The 16,919-nt window shown below is 34.3% G+C and overlaps 1 protein-coding gene across 1 annotated transcript; it reads left to right on the top strand.

Annotated features, from left to right (window-relative positions):
* Positions 1–7,641: 7,641 nt before the first annotated feature.
* Positions 7,642–16,820, top strand: LOC145634968 (uncharacterized). Its single transcript, XM_081686287.1, has 8 exons — positions 7,642–7,859; positions 8,781–9,538; positions 11,276–11,464; positions 11,565–11,656; positions 12,788–12,847; positions 12,948–13,017; positions 15,093–15,296; positions 16,048–16,820. Exons 2-8 carry the CDS (start codon positions 8,840–8,842, stop codon positions 16,432–16,434), a joined length of 1,701 nt encoding a protein of 566 aa, XP_081542413.1. The 5' UTR covers positions 7,642–7,859; positions 8,781–8,839; the 3' UTR covers positions 16,435–16,820.
* Positions 16,821–16,919: the final 99 nt, after the last annotated feature.

Raw genomic sequence — 16,919 nt, 5'->3', positions numbered from 1 at the left:
GCCCCTTCCCCCACCCTCGAAACCCTAGCTGCTATGGATGGGGGAGCTACGAGGAGGGATGGTGGAGGTGCGACTAGGGTGGTTGGGTGGTGGGGGTAGGGTAGGATGGTGGTGGTTGGTCTGGGACGGGTGACACCATAGGAGTGTGTATAGCGTAAATTTAGCTCGAAACGAATCTTTTCTACGCTTTCTTTTCTTTAAAAAATTTTTGGAAAAAAAAGAAATGTATTATGGTATCATGGTGCAATATAAGAGTATGAAATTAATTATGAGTACCAAGCAAACAACATTATAAAATGTAGGCTTTTTCATATAGATTGCTTCTTCAGATCAATCATCATCAATAATCAATAACTATATACTAAAAGACCACACCAACAATATTGGTATACATTTCATTTTTAACAAAAAATTACAAATATATTATAAATTTATAAGGAAAAATCGTCAAAAATAATACAAACTTTAAGCCGTTCGCCAAAAACAAGTTGAACTATTGATTATTTCTGAATAATACAAACTTTGGGGAGTATCTACTTTAAACAAGTTATGATTTGTTAGTAACCTAATTAACTGGTTATGTGGACACATGTCGTTATTTTATTAGTTTGACCACTAAAATTGTTTTTTTTTTAAGATTATTATTATTATTTAAAAAATAAAAATTAAAAAACTCCACCCAGCTCCTCCACCAACCACCAGCACCACCATCGCCAGCCTCCCTCTCTCACAACCCGTCAGCGCCGGCCGCACCCAAATCCCCAACCCCTGATGTCGGGCGCCGCCCCCTCCCCCGCGTATCGTCCTCTCCCTCATCCCTGCACTTGCTAGAACCAACAACCACCCTTCCCGAAACCCTCCCTCTCTTGCAAAAACCACTTAAAACCATCCCCCACCCTCGAAAACCCTGATCGAACCTCCCCAGCCATCGGTAGGGGTTTGATCAGGGTTTTTCGAGGGTGGGGGATAGATTTTTGGTGGTTTGGCGGTGGAGGGAGGGTTTTGGGGAATGGGATTCGGTACGGGGAAGAGGAAAGGGGGTGACACGTAGGGGAGGGGGAATCTGGGCATGGCCGGCGCCGGGGGAGGCTGACGCCGCTGGTGGTTGGTGGAGGAAATGGATTTTCTTTTTTAAAAATATTTTTTCCCCCAATTTTTTTTTTTTTGGAAAACTTTTCCCCCAAAATTTTAATTTTAATTAATCATAATTAAAGTTATTAAGAGCTAATTACATTGTTAAACAAATTTTATTAAAAAGAATAAAAAATATATAACTGGTCATTCAAGTTGCAAGTAAAATGAATTGTTTAAAGCGGATACTCCCCAAAGTTTGTATTATTCAGAAATAATCAAAAGTTCGACTTGTTTTTGGCGGACGACTTAAAATTTGTATTATAATGATTAATTACCTGTTTTTTTGAAACAAAATAATTATATATTTCCTTTTCTAAAAATAAAGTATAGTAACTATGTATTACTCTAAAAATGATTTGGCAAATCTTTCTACAATTTTTTTGTGAAGTTTTCTTTAAAATTACGCCATATACCATATAATGTGTACACGTATATTGCGTTCTATTTTTATTTCATCCTACTTTGCAATTATTTTCCTTCCCTAAAATTTCAATTAAATATTGTTTTAAATAGATAACATCTACTTCGTATTTTATTGTGTGGAAGAGAATATATATGGAAAGAAATAATTTTTTTAAAAAATATTTGTTTAATTTGAGTGGATCGAACAACTATAACAATGTTTGTGGGGAACTTTTGAATGAAATTCAATTTATAATTTTCTTATTTTTCTATATTAAGAAGACAAGATATACTGTTAAAAAAATTTATTTACAAAAATTTTTAAAATTCTTTTTTATTTTTTCTTGAAAAAAACAAAATTGTTAAAATTCTTTTTTACACAAGTTTTGTTTTATTGCTTAAAAAGAAAGTTATATGACATTGGAAAATAAAAACAAAAACAAAACTCTCTTACGCATAATATTAAATTATAGAAACTATATCCTAATAGTTAAATATATGAAAAACAAAGATATTAAATGAAATGGCACAGGAAAAAAAAACTTATTTCATTTCTTAATACTTCATATTTGATTAGCAATCACAATTCTCTATACTCCATATATATTTTTAGTAATTACCGTGTGTTGCACAGGACCTAAACTAGTACCTAATAGAATAAAACAAAATGACATGAACATTAAAAAAAACCTACAATGGAAAGTGAGTAGAACAAAAAAGAATAGATGTATATATATATATATATATATATATATATATATATATATATTATTTTTTGCGAAAATCAAACATCTTACCTAAATCCAAAATTCTTATTTCCAAAATCCAATAACAAGAAATGAATTAAGTTCAAAGTAATGTGATCAATCACCCTAATTATTTAGTTTATAAACTAGCATAGTGCCCGTGCGATGCACGGATTATAAATCAAATTATTAAACACGTAGGAAAAATAAAAATAAAAACAAAGGTAATTCATTTACTATTAAAGGACTTGTACTAATGGTCAATAAAAAAAATTTAAAGGAACGTTATTTGAATAGTATTTTATGTTATTTGAATTTCTTTTAATTTTTTATAATGTTATTTTATTAATTGAAAAATAATTGAATAATACTCCACATAGCTATATAAGAAGTGGACTAATTTATTTATATCTCCCATTGAGAAAAATCTAAAATTTTCTTATCATACCATCCGCATCAGTAGCTACAATCAATCTAATATATACATGTTTTATTTACCCGTCGCACTCATTAAATCTATAGACACAATAATAACCTTATATTTGACCTACCATAACATATATTTTCCTAAGTTAAGCATTGTACCAAAAACTATATATTATATAATAGTCATATATATAACCAACAACTGATTAAATATAGTATACGACACAAATACTTCGTTTATAGGTATGGATACTGATAATTTTATATAAATAAAATATACGGAGTATATATTACTAAGATTTATCCCTACCTTAATTATAAAAAGGTTAACAAAACTCTTATAATAGTGCATGGACATTTATATATCTAAAAATGTTCTTTTTACATATATTTTCCCCCATTTAATTTTAAATACCTTAAAATTGTCTCTTGAATTCACTAAATTGATTTAAAAGGTTATGTTTATTTCAATATTTAAAGCCATTTACGATTTTCATTTCCTTTTGTTTTAATTTTTCTATTTAGAATTTATTAGACTATTAGGTTTCAAGATCGAAGTCAATATCTTTTTACCATACAATCACTAAATCAAAGTCGCTCAACTAAAGTTTTGGACATTGCATAGCTACACAACATCCAACACATTTAATGATTACATGCAAATAATTTTAATAAAACTACGCATTCGATATAAGTTATTAAACAATTTAACTATATATACATTTTGATAGGTTTATATCTTTCATATTAACAAAAATTTACAAATGTTATTATCATATTTTGAAAAAAAAAATAGACTTTGGAGTTTTGTATAAGATAGATAAAGGATAAGTTAATTCCCGTCATATATGCATTGAGTTTTGGGTGTTCTATCCGATTCACCCTTTCCAGATTTGAGGATCAGTTCTAGGTTATTAGGTTCCACTCCCTTTCCGATTGTTGTTGCAGGGGAGCACACAGGTCCTCCCTACCAAGTGTAGTCTCAATCACCACTACACCAACAACCAATTGGTGTAGTGGTGATTGAGACTACACTTGGTATGGAGGACACATGTTATAAAATATTATATTATATACGTATACTTTTTTATATTATATACACATACTATTATAGTTAAAAGTATTATTATGTATAAAACAACATAAATTATTGCACATGATTGTTGTATATCTAGTATAGTACATGAGCAATGCACGATTTTTAAATCAAAATGTTAGTTTTTCTAAATAAAATTCATAAGTAATTACATTGTTAATACGAATATTACAATTTAAAACATGAGAATAGTTATAATACATTTTATATCTATCCCTTTTCCGTCAAATGTCTAATTCAATTTAACTTTTATTCCTCTTGTTTAGATTGGTTATTGGTTCAGAGGTTTTTTTTTTTTGTTTTTTTTTTAATGCAAGAAAAACAAAATGTCATTGTAAAAGACATTGTATAGAAAATGAAAGGCTGATTAAAATTAAATTTATGTTCAAGATTATGTATTTTTTTCCAAGACAACATTTCGGCTCAGCATTCAGTATTTGTCAAAGGAGTACAACAAACGATAAAAGTAATTTTTACACTATTTTGTATCTTTATCAAAAACTTTTGTATAAAAAACTTTTACATTATTTTGGGTAACTTTTATCAATAAAGCATAAATAACTTTCATTCATTACAGGGTAGCTTTTATAATAGGTGCACAATATTTTATTGTACATCTGATTTTTTTTAAATGTTTGTATGGATTTCATAATTGACGTCAAACTAAATATTATCGATTTTATTTAATTTTCATAAAAAAAAAAAACAATATTAGCCTTTCAAAATACGAAATATTTGTTTCCTTAATTATGCCACTTAAATCATATTGCTTCAAATTAGTTATTATTCTTTAACTTAACTATAAATAAAGATTGGAAAGATTTTATGGATTATTTGTAGTATTGGAAAGTATATATTTATTATAAAAAATTAAATCAATATTTATGTTAGGAAATCATGAAAATCTTATGTATGTATAGAAACATGCTTTTATTGTTTGAAGTTTAACAAAAATAACTATGCTTAAATATGTAAATAGTAATTATATAGATATATTTTATACATAAGATAAGCCAATGAGAGAGTGACATTTGTCATCCTCACATTGAGGCGCTTGTCTTTTAGTATAATAAATAGATAGATTTTGTTACAAAACCAAATACAGAAATAATAAGTAAATATTGCATTTTAGATTTTACCGTTCCTTAAAAAATCACTTTTTATTTTGCCACATTTATAAACTTTATTTTAAAATTCCACCGCATAAAAAAAATCACCTCCTCTTGCTTGATTCTCGTCATGATTTTGGATGTGGGACCTACCTTTTAATTTTCCTTTCTTGTTTAACGATTTTCCCTAATTTACTACTCTATCCCTACCGCGACATCCATTTAATTCATTCAGCCTTCAACATTAATCCTCTTGTTAATTCCTTCAACATCCCAAACATTAATGAAATTTGTCTTTCTCTCAACCTAAACTAACTTATTTAGCCTTTGAATATAACAACACCTAATTTTTTTTTTTTTTTTTCTCAAATAAGCAAAATACGCAAGCAGAGAAATCGTTAGTTGAACCCATTATTCCACCCTTAAAAAAACTTACTACCTCCGATTTTTATTTTTTGCAATTTTGGAATATTTTATATCTCACAAATGATACCCCAAAGTTGCAAATAATATAAATTATAGATAGTATTTTTTTTAGCCAAAACACTTGTTTGATTAAGGTTTTCGGGTCATTTTGGCTATTAAGGTTCTAAAGTGTGCTCGAAAATGTCAAAAAGCAACAGAAATGACTTGTTTTGCATGCATAAAATGCTGGTCTTTAAGGTCCAAATTGAACTCAAATTTATCCAAAAAAACGACATGAGATTTTGTTACAATTGTAAATAATATTCCACAAACTTTTATATGTTCATAATTTTTTAAAGACTCGCCCGAGTTACTTGTTCAGGGGTTACTCAGCTAGTCAGTGGTTACTCAATCAGTCAAGGTTACTTGGTCAATTATGGGTTACATGATCAGGGATTACTTGGTTGGTTAATAGTTACTCGGTTGCTCAAGGTTTACTCTGTCAGGATTTAATTGGTTGGTCAAGGGTTATTTGGTTAGGAGTTATTTTGTCTGTCAAGGGTTACCTAGTGTTTCGGGTCTTTTTTGGATCTCCTGGGATACTGGTCACGCTTTGCTGGCAATACGTTGGTCCCACCTGCAAAACCACGAATATTCCGTTCAACGAAATATTCGCCTCCGACGATCAAATCAGTGATCAGAACGGAAAAAGGGCTAGAGAGAGAAAGTAGAGAGAAGTTGGAGCTGTTTAATGCTCTGTGTTTTCAATTGTCTGAAAAATCCCCCCTCATCATAAATGATTGGGGTATTTATAGGGGTGGGATTCGTGCCCCTCTAGGGTTTATACCCTAGATTTGGGTGACGTGATTGGCTGCGCAATCAGCGATCGCCACGTGCCCCTCTGGGGGCGCCGTTTTGTGGCTTTCAGTGTCATCTCTCAGAATTTGGGCCCTGACGTTGTTAGGGCTTTTTGGCGTGCTCTATTTGAAGAAGCATCTTCCCGTGGTACACGTGTCGCCCTATGGCTGGGCCACGTGTCACCATGAGATTGGCCTGAGACCTTAAAAACTCTGGATTGCGTGGCATCTTCCCGTGGTGACACGTGTCACCCCATAATTGGGCCACGTGTCACTGTGGGATTGGTCCACGTATACGGGGTATTTTTACCCTCAACACCTAGGGTTTTTCGTGTGTTAACCGACCGCACGGTGTGACCAGCAACACACAAAGTTTCTTGGTAAATTCTCATCCCTATAGGAATGGCTAAATCTACTACTTTCGTCACAGATTATGTGCAACGATTAGACATTTTCCCTCTATGCTTAATGTCAAATCGTTGCACATAACCTGTAACGAAGGTAATGTTGGAAGTTCTTGATATAAAATAAGAGAGTTGGGGAAAAACAAGAGAGAGAGAAAAACAAATGAAAGGGGAAAATTCCACATTGGTTGGGGGAAAAGGTTTTCCCTTGTTTTTATATTGTAGTGTCTTAGCACTACTTAGTTGAGTGAGTGGGAGGTAAGTGTTACTCCACACACACGTGCGCTCGCGCGCCGAGCCGAGCCGGGTCAGCTCGGGCTCGGGCCTCGGGACTTGGGTCTTGGGGAATGCGCGGGCGTGAGTCCTTGTTATCTTTTTGGAGAAATTTTATTTCCCTTTCTTTGTTAAACATAATATTCTTTTTTGTCTGTTGGGATTATTCTTTTCTGACTGTTGGGATTATGAAATTAAATCAGTCATTAATCCCTTGATTGTAGATGACTGATTAATTCCTTGTTTCTTGCTTCTGTTGTTGACTGGCTGAATGAATCTGGTCGTTTTCTTAGCCAGATTCGTCCCTCGTTTTATGCTTCTGGTTTCCTTTCTACTGCCTATATATACTCGTTGCTTTTCCCAGTCAGAATACACAACACAATCAGTCTTCTCTCTTCTCTAAAAAATTATCTAAACACGAGTTCTTTCTGTTATGTTTTCTGGGCAAATAATCTGAGTTTCAGTCAGGTTTGTGAGTGCACATAAAGTTTGGCGCCGTGCTTTTCCTGGAGGGCAACCGCTTCTAGTCTACTGCACCGGGAGGTAGCGCGGAATCGTATTTTAGGTCAGTGGTTCTCCACAACGCGACTATTGTCAGTTTGGTTCACGCATCAAGAAATAAGTAATTTCTGTTTTATTGCTTAATAGTATAACAAGTAATAATTAAATTTCTTAGGTCATCTTTTATCATATTGTACTTTATTTGAGCTAGATTAGTGGGTTAAAGTTTTTGAATAAATACCATTATATGTCATTCCTTAGTTTTTATATTTCCAAAAAAGTAAAAAGGAATGTCACCACCACCGCGATCGTGCCGCCAGTTTAGTGGCGCAAATCATAATGTTAATGGTTCTACTGAATTCCACCACTTCACTTTATTCTGATTCTCTCTCTAAAAACCACCATTGTTACTCTCTCAAATACCACCATTGCATGCCTTTCTCTTTCATCTTCTACCCCAGATTTCTCATTTTACAGAACCAAACCTCCCAATTCAATTACTTGTGGTAATTTCAATCTCTCTCCTTTTATTTTATTTTATTTTTAAATTGCTGTTTTTATATTATGAATCTGTTGTAACTTTACTCTTGTGTTTTTGCAATTTTTTTGAGCCTTTTTTTCTTTTCGAAGTTTGAGAGATAATGCAGTTGTAGAAACTAGAACTGATTATGTAACTTTCATCTTGTGTTTTTTGCAATTTTAATTCGTAAATTAGAACATTCTGGGGTTATGTATAGTTTTTGTTTTTGTTGTTGAGTGAGCCATTAAATGATTGTGGTAATGTAGACGAGATTCGATTTTCGATACTTCCCGGGCTTTAATCAATTAAATTAGTTGACATCTTTAGGTGAAGTATTATTGAAAATTGTGGTATGGACTATGAAGTTGATATTGCATGATTCTAGGACATTCCAAAATTGTGTCATTTTGGCTTGGTGTTTAGGAATTCAACTTTCAACTTTTCAAGCGTTTATCATTTCTTAGAAAAAGTAATTGGACTATTTGTGAATGCCATTCTGGCTTATAATTGGAAAATTGTGTGAATGTGAGAATCCTTTCATGGGGGGATCGGCATCCACCCCTCATGCTCAAATAAAGACTTGCTGAAGTTACCATCACTTTGTGTACTAATTTAGTATACTTTTTGATACTTTGCTCTTCCTCCGTTTATTGTTAGATACAACATATTGCATTTTACACAATTCACATACCCTACTGTAACCCTGTGTTTGGCTACTTGTTTGATTCGTCTCAATCTATGCTCTCTAAATTTCAATTTTTTAAAATAATTTGTATTTAGTTATCGGTAATTAAAGATCAATATTATTGGTTAAAGTTAAAGATTGACAAGTGTGAAAATGGAAGTGTTCATTTCAAAAGTAAACAATGGAAGTATTACATTGACATCATCTCTTTTGTGTTTTCAGATTTAACAAGGGAATGCTAACACATTAAGGAATTCTTTATTGCTTTTTGCCACTGTAATATGGAAACCGAAATGAGTGGCAAGAGCAATGATCACTCAAACCATAGAAGAAATTCCACAACAAAGCCAGAAGTTCCTAAGTCTCAAAGTTATAGAGATGTTATGCCTGGGACAGATCTTTGGACAGATGGACTTATCTGCGCTTTTGAATATGTACGAGGTCGACGCAAAGTACAGAAACATAAGACTTCATCAAAGTTTCCATACTCAAGAAAGTTGGAAAATGATGATCCACAGAAGCAAACACATAAATACGGAGAAGCTGATCCCAGTGTTCAAAGTGTGATCTATAATCCAAATTGTTCTTACCATGCAGAGTTGAGATCTTGTCAGCTTTCCACTCTGGATGACAGCATTGATAATCAAGCTTGCAAAATAGAGCAGTTTCATGAAAGTCGTTGGGTACCAATTGGTTGGACTAGATTATCAGAACTTGTTCAAGAAGTTCAAATAGATATCGACTGGGAAGCTCAGCAATTTGAGTTCATGGATACAGAGGATGATGTTACTGTGGCAGAATTGGCAGCCCCATACTGGGAGCGACCTGTCGGTCCTATTTGGTGGTGTCACGTAGATGCAAATCACCAGAATATCATTTCATGGCTTGGCAATGCTCAGTGGTTACACCCAGCTGTCAGTATTGCTCTGAGAGATGAAAGTCGCCTGATAAGTGAGCGGATGAAGTACCTTCTTTATGAGGTGATACTTTTGTTTCCATGTGATACTCATTGTTTCAATTGGAGTTCAACCATCTTTATAAGATGATTTTGAAGGGATACTGCATTCTTCCAATTACCATTTTGAAGGGATATGTTAATACAAAATAATTTAATGCATAGAGAAACATTTTTGTTAAATTTACAAGATGAATTTTAGAAGCCTTGATAGAGTTATAGAATACTGTCTTTACAGGGCTTTTTCTATCCACTTGACTACATGTATACAGAATGTGCAATTAACTAAGCTTTACCTGTTAGAGTCTCCATGATGAGGATCCATGTGAGCAGCCCTGATGGACCTTTGCGTTGTCTTTCAACTGATAAAGCATGACCCTTCTCTATGGATCTGGAATTTCAAATGTTGTCAAATTTTTATTCTGCTGAATGATGATTTCGTCAGTTGTTGTTGAGAAAGAACACTTTGTTCTTGTTATTGCATTGCACTAAATCTTAACAGCTTGACAATCCTTGAGGATTAGATAAACAACCAAGCTGGATTGTGAGCCTGATGTATAAACTATGTATGTTGTGCTAGCTCAAGTTTGTGTAGTGTTAAATGGGGGCATGACTAACTGGTGAAAAGCTACTATCTTCATGCTTATAGAGCAGATAGCTATCTGCATTGTCACAGCCACCCTTCAGATATATTTATGATACATGATTATGGAAGATTAAGACTTAGGATTTAGTGTCAATAGTATACTCTCACATGTTTGGGAGCTCAAAACTTTTGCCTTGTTTAGCTGAATCGGCTATTCAAGTAGGTGCTTGTTGTGTTTTGGTAGTTTTTAGCTGTTCTAGTTATTGATTGTTTGATATCAGTTGTTTGCCAAGCTGATTAAAATATACAGTGACAGGTAAAGTTGATTGTTTATTTTCTGATAGCTGACATAACATGGAAGGACATGTGTAAAAACATTCTAGATATTACAAACAGCAATATACTTTCACAGGAAAAAATCATGTATTTTTGAGTGGAAATGTTTATAAATTCAGGATAGAACTTATAAAACTTATAAGCCTTTTTGGCAATTACTAGCTATCCTTGTCTCTACTTTTAATATATTAGCCTTTTTGGCAATTGCTACCCTAGAAATACATCTTTCCAACACAGGAAATTAATGTAAATACCCCTGGTCTGACTAAGCGAAAACTCTCTCTACCTCTAAAATAGCTCATTATAAGCGTACTGAGGGTACTATATGCATGTCAGATTGAAGTCACTACATGCTTTCCATATGTTTGTATTTGGTTCTATCTTGCGAAATCGCCTTCTGCTAGGTAAGGCTGATCTAGGAAAATTCTTCTTTGCCTTCTTGCTCTGATGATAACTGAAAGAAGAGAAGAATTGGTGGCTATGTTAAATTCTAGTGATATGCAAGAACCAGTGAGGGGCAGTGACATCATTGATTCTCCTTATGCTGAATAATTACTTGTTTCATCTGATATTTGAGCTCCAATGATAAGTGATTTGATAAGCTTTCAGACTTCACCCACTAACTTGCCTACCATCGTCTTCTCCTTTTTTTTTTTTTTAAATTCAGTAATGATTGTACTAGTACTTTGGTAGTGTGGGTCCATAGTCAAATCATGTCAAGTTATGATTGACATGAAGAGAAATGAAGGGGCGATATCCAGATGTTGATGCTATTATTTACTAGAACATGTGCTGATATTAGAGTTGAATTCAGTACAAGCTGCTTTATATCTTTTGCAGGTCCCTGTGAGGGTTGCAGGTGGGCTATTGTTTGAGCTCTTGGGGCAGTCAGCTGGTGATCCAGTGGTTGAAGAAGATGACATTCCTGTTGTTTTACGTTCTTGGCAAGCACAAAATTTTCTGGTAACAGCTATGCATGTTAAGGGATCTACATCAGATGTAAATGTCTTGGGCGTGATGGAAGTACAGGTGCACCCCTTGTCAATGGTATTTAATAGCCTTTGTTAATGGTCATCCTATATCAATTTTATAAATATTAAATATTGCTTTCTTGATTTCTTTTGTCCAGGAGCTTCTTATTGCAGGTGGTTATAATGCGCCAAAAACAATACATGAAGTCATTGCACATCTAACTTGTCGTCTTGCTCGTTGGGATGATAGGTAGTTCCATTCGGACTCTTTTTTTCCCCTCCTACATGAAGTCATGACACATCCTACGCCACTCACACTTTTTAATTATTTCTCTTCTCTCACTTATACATAAACTATTCACCTACTATCACTTTTTTTCAAATTATAGTCTTTTTTAATTCCCCAACAAACCCCACTTACACGATATTATAACACATTTAACTCAGTTGCATCAAACTTTGTGCCGGTCAAAGTGTTGCTATATAAAAAAAAAAAAAAAAAAAAACGGAGTGAGTACATATGACACAACTATACTATGTACAAACGAGTACTGCACTACTGCTGATGTCCATTTGTCCACTTAAAAGGTGGCAAAGGAATCCAACAATACTTGTTCATCATTCTCATGGTGACGCTGATGAAGAAGTCACATGAAATTTTTTTGGCTGCACGATCCTCTCAAGAAAATATATAGAACGGTCCGATCCAAACAAAATATTCAACCAGCTAGTGCCCCCCAACCTCCCCATCCTCCTCCTCCCTGAGAGAAAATCACTGTCCTTCCCTTACGACCAGTGCGTTTCACCTATGCTGAATTGCTTATCTTACTTTCCATTTGGCATCCAAAGGCCAGGAATCATCCATTGCCATTGTCAATAGGGTATTCAATCTTTTTCTCTTAACCGTGACCCCAGTAGTATGTTTTATGTGATCAGCTCTAGTTGTGAGTTCAATAGGTCTTACTGGATGATTCTTATTCACTTTCAGTGAAATTGGGTTTTCTGGTTTTGTTGCTTGCTATTATCCGTATAAAAGGCTACCCCCACTTATGGGATTAAGGCTTTGGTTGATTGATTAATTGATTGATTGTATAAAAGGATAGGCATTTCTTGCGACTAAGTTTGTTCTTGGTATGTTGTCTTGGTCGGGGGAGTAGACCTTATTCACAAACAACTCAAAGTTTGTACTGTTATTTGAAAACAAAGATAGTTATAAACATCAAGTCTAAAACATTAATTATAAAGCAGAGGAAATAATGTCCAACCCATTTGTTGCTGTACACCTATACTCTTTCTTATACTAAATTTTAATATTTTAATCATACATCTGTTATCATATCCTTTTTCTGAATGATTGTCTTATTTACGTTTTGCTTTATAGATTTTATAGGAAATCCATATTTGGTACTGCAGATGAAGTTGAATTGAAGTTTGTGAACAGGTATTGTCTTATCAATAGTAACTTGTATCCATGTAATCTATTAATTTGAATATAACTCTCACCTTTTGGTTTCGTTTATACCACAATTTTGTATGAATAGGAGGAATCACGAAGATTTGCATCTTTTTGGCGTGATTCTCAACCAAGAAATTAGAAAGCTGTCAACACAGGTAATATCTTTTTGGAAAATTTGATTTGAATAATCCAACCTTTAAGCAATTCATTTTTAATAATCCGACCTATTGATTATACATGAATAATCCAAGCTTTATATCCCATTCTATTCTATCAGGCCAAACCGGTCACCAACCTACAACACTAGGTTACCTCGCCACGTGTCGTGTTTTGATTCGTCTAACCATTTATTTTTAAATTTTTTTAATTTTAATTTTTTTTACTTTAAAATAAAAATGATTTTTTTTTTTTCCAATTTTCTCCCTTCCTCCAATAAATCCGGCAACCGTGGCCCTCACCAACTTCTTTCCAGCCACCCTGCCTTTCCGGCCACGACCCACCTGGAACCGGTCATTACCCCTTCCCTTACACTAGCGCAAAGCGCAACCCCCCTTCGGCAGCAACCACAAGCAGCCGTCACAAATTGTCCCCATTGCTTCCTCACCAGCGCCACCAACTGCACTCCATTTCGCAACCCCTCGCGCAGCGGGGTTGGGTGGTTGACGGGAAGATCCAGCAGGAAAGCAGAGAGGAAAGGGAAGGGCGGGAAGAGTACATGGGTGGCAGAGGGGAAGTGGAGGATGGCTGAGAGGAGGAGGAAGAGGAGGAGAGAGAAAGAGTTTTTATTTTTATTATTTTTCCTTTATTTTGTAAAAAACTGAAAAGAAAAAAAAAATTACTTGAAGAACAGGTAACCGGTCATCTTGGCCTAATAAAAAAGAATGGGATATAAAGCTTGGATTATTCATGTATAATCAAAAGGTCGGATTATTAAAAATGAATCGCGTAAAGGTTGGATTATTCAAATCAAATTTTCCTATCTTTTTTAAGCTCGCTGTTTATGATACAATTATGAGTAAACCATTGTCAGCTTTATGTAAATTTTATTGTATTTGCATAGCATTTGGGACTTAGTGAGGCTTGAGCGTGCACGGCTTGTGATTTTGATAAAAATAAAACTGTGGAATTTGTATTGCATTGGCAAGATCTTGACTTATAGAGTATGTTTGTCTTTTCACTTATTTGGTAACAAAAAGAAAGGAAAGTTATGAGGTGCAATCTTGAAATGCAAGATCTTGACTTATAGCTACTAAGCTGTGAGGTTTTCATAGAGGCCGATGATGCAGGGGGTCTTAGTACAACTCTCTCTATATACTGAAGATGGTAAATATCGAGCAGGCCCAGGTTGATATCAGTTATAAACGACAACTGTTTATCTCCATGGCAGAATTGTAAATAAACGGTATTGCTTTTCGTGCTGAGCAATAAAATATTATTATGTCCCACAAGAGTTCTGACAGTCAAGCACTTTTGATACTAGAGTTCTGAAAAATGTTGCCTACAATGCCCTTACTTTTTTCACGGAAAAGACCAAATTACCCTGTTATAAACACCTCTAATTTATATCAGATATCAACTTCGATTTTCCCGTAAATATCTTCCAAGAAATATGCAAGATGATTAGGAAATCATATAATACGAAAGGCTTTCCGTTTTTTTTTTTTTTAATTTTATATATATATATATATATATATATATATATATATATATATATTTTAACGGTTACTTGTTTACAGACCTCAAGGGGACAAGTTTGAGGGAGCCGTTCAGTGAGGTTTTGCTTTTATAAGACCATTAATTGGGTCATCAACTGCCCTTTAACTTTTCAAGAATAAAATGAGTGTGCTGTGTTTGATTTGGTATTTATTCTCATAATTCTGAAGCTATGCTTTTCAAAGGGCTTTGTCTGCTGCACTTGTGAGTTTCATTTTTAACGTTAATTCATTTTTTCCCAAATCGATCTCTATTTGCCTTTTCCTTTTAGTACCTTTTTTCCCCTTTTTCCGCTGCACTATCCTTAGTATTCTTTGGTGCATTTTAACTGATGTGTTTGTTGGTAAATGAAACATTGTTATCTCGATTTAACCGAGCTATAGATTCTGCAAGTACTCATCACATTACTAGAAGTTCTGACACCTGAATCTTTTCAACTGTCCCTTTTCTCTCTTAATAAATTGCTACATTATTGCATCTCACATCAATTATTCAGAATTCATTTTATTATTATTAGGTCATTAGGGTCAAGTGGTCACTCCATGCAAGGGAGGAGATCATATTTGAGCTTCTCCACCAGCTACGCGGCAGTGCAGCTAGAAGCTTACTGGATATGGTAAAAAAGAGTACAAGGCAAATGCTTGATGAACAAGAGGCAGTTCGCGGTCGCTTATTTACAATCCAAGATGTAATGCAGAGTACTATTCGTGCATGGCTGCAGGTTTGTATCTGTAATATAAGTGTTTTTTGATTTTTTCTTCCCAATGATGGGCTCGCAAGCCAAAGCAATTTTAATATTTTACTATTTGTATTACTTGTGCAAAAATTAAGCAGAATAGATGTCCAATTTCTTGTCATATTATCATTGGCTCGTGTAATAGACCAACGTTAGGAAGGGCATTTTGGGTAGTCTTATACTTATAGTAATAGGTTAGTAGTCCTTGACTCCTTGGCCTTAGTATAAATAGGGGATAGTATATGCAATTATGCACTAGGATATCATGTGAATTGTGAGGAAAAATGTTGAGAGTAGTAACCTCAAGTTACTAGGAGAGTGATAACCTAAAGTTATCAAGAGAGTAATAACCTTAAGCTTTTAATCTATCACTTTGTACCTAAATTTCTGCCATTATTAATCAAAGTCTCAAGCTTTAATCTTTATGTATTAGTCTAATTAGATCAGAAATACAAGTCAGATTATCAGTCGATTACAGTTCGACTACCTACAGCTCTCTTGTGGCCTCATAACTCATTAGTGGTTTTTCAGCTAACAACTTGCATTTTAGCAGGGAGAGAATTGTGTTGGTTGAATGGATGAATAAAAATTGATGCTAGGCTTGCGCGAAAGCTATTTCTACTGCTTAATGCCTTACATGAATAGTATTTTAAATATCGATAAAAGTGTGGATTTTGGAGAGTTTTTATTTATTTATTTATTTTTCTTATAACATACACTGATATTTCTGATCCAGGATCGAAGCCTTCGAGTAACTCACAATCTTGGTGTCATTGGTGGATGTGGTCTTGTTTTATCTATCATAACTGGGCTGTTTGGTATCAATGTCGATGGCATTCCCGGTGCTGAGAACACACCGTATGCATTTGGTCTATTTACAGCACTTCTAGTGGTTATAGGGGCTATTCTGATTGGGGTTGGCTTAATATATCTTGGGCTAAAACAGCCTGTCAATGAAGAGCAGGTAGAGGTGAGGAAAATGGAACTTGAGGAGTTGGTGAAGATGTTTCAGCACGAGGCAGAAACTCATGCCCAAGTCCGCCAAGATAATCCTCGGAAGAGTTTGCCATCCACTGCCAGAGATCAGCTTCCACGTGATGCTGATTATGTGATAATTCAATGAATACATGAATTTTCAGTTAGGCTTGAAGCCTTGAAGTGAGCTGGAAACATTTCTGTTTACTATTTGCTCTGATGCCTCTGAACCTCTGAAGATAGTGAGTCGATAACAGAAATTCTTGCTATGCTGTGTTCAGACAACTTATGATGACCACCAGCACTGGTCCTTAGTGAGATTTTAAAGCTAGCTGGTAGGATTTTTCAACATTGATTATGAGCAGCAAAGGAGTTGATAATGTGTTAGAGGCTAGGCTCCTGTAAAGAAAATCTTTGTGCATATATTGAAGGATATAAAGCCGTGTCAAGGCGCTGGTACTACAAATTGTAGTATGAATGTCAATGCAATTATAGAAAAGGATTTATTCAAAAAAAAATTTCCCCTATTTTATTTATTTGGGTGTGTACCTTGGTTCAATGTTTTTTTTCCCCAGAATTCTTCGTTAATTCGTCTAATCTTTTTATCTTGGAAATTCTCCACTTTGGTGCTTT

Source organism: Chenopodium album, chromosome 6 (genome assembly GCF_948465745.1).
Source record: "Chenopodium album chromosome 6, dcCheAlbu1.1, whole genome shotgun sequence".
Classification (NCBI taxonomy): domain Eukaryota; kingdom Viridiplantae; phylum Streptophyta; class Magnoliopsida; order Caryophyllales; family Amaranthaceae; genus Chenopodium; species Chenopodium album.
The sequence above is the reverse complement of the archived record's forward strand: the minus strand, read 5'-3'. Positions and strand labels throughout refer to the sequence as shown.

Bases quoted from the DNA above. Each gene is read 5' to 3' on its own strand.
- LOC145634968 (XM_081686287.1), top strand. From the start codon at position 8,840: ATGGAAACCGAAATGAGTGGCAAGAGCAATGATCACTCAAACCATAGA. The intron at 9,539-11,275 runs GTGATACTTTTG...TATCTTTTGCAG, and splicing joins TGAAGTACCTTCTTTATGAG to GTCCCTGTGAGGGTTGCAGG. The intron at 11,657-12,787 runs GTAGTTCCATTC...TTTGCTTTATAG, and splicing joins CTTGCTCGTTGGGATGATAG to ATTTTATAGGAAATCCATAT.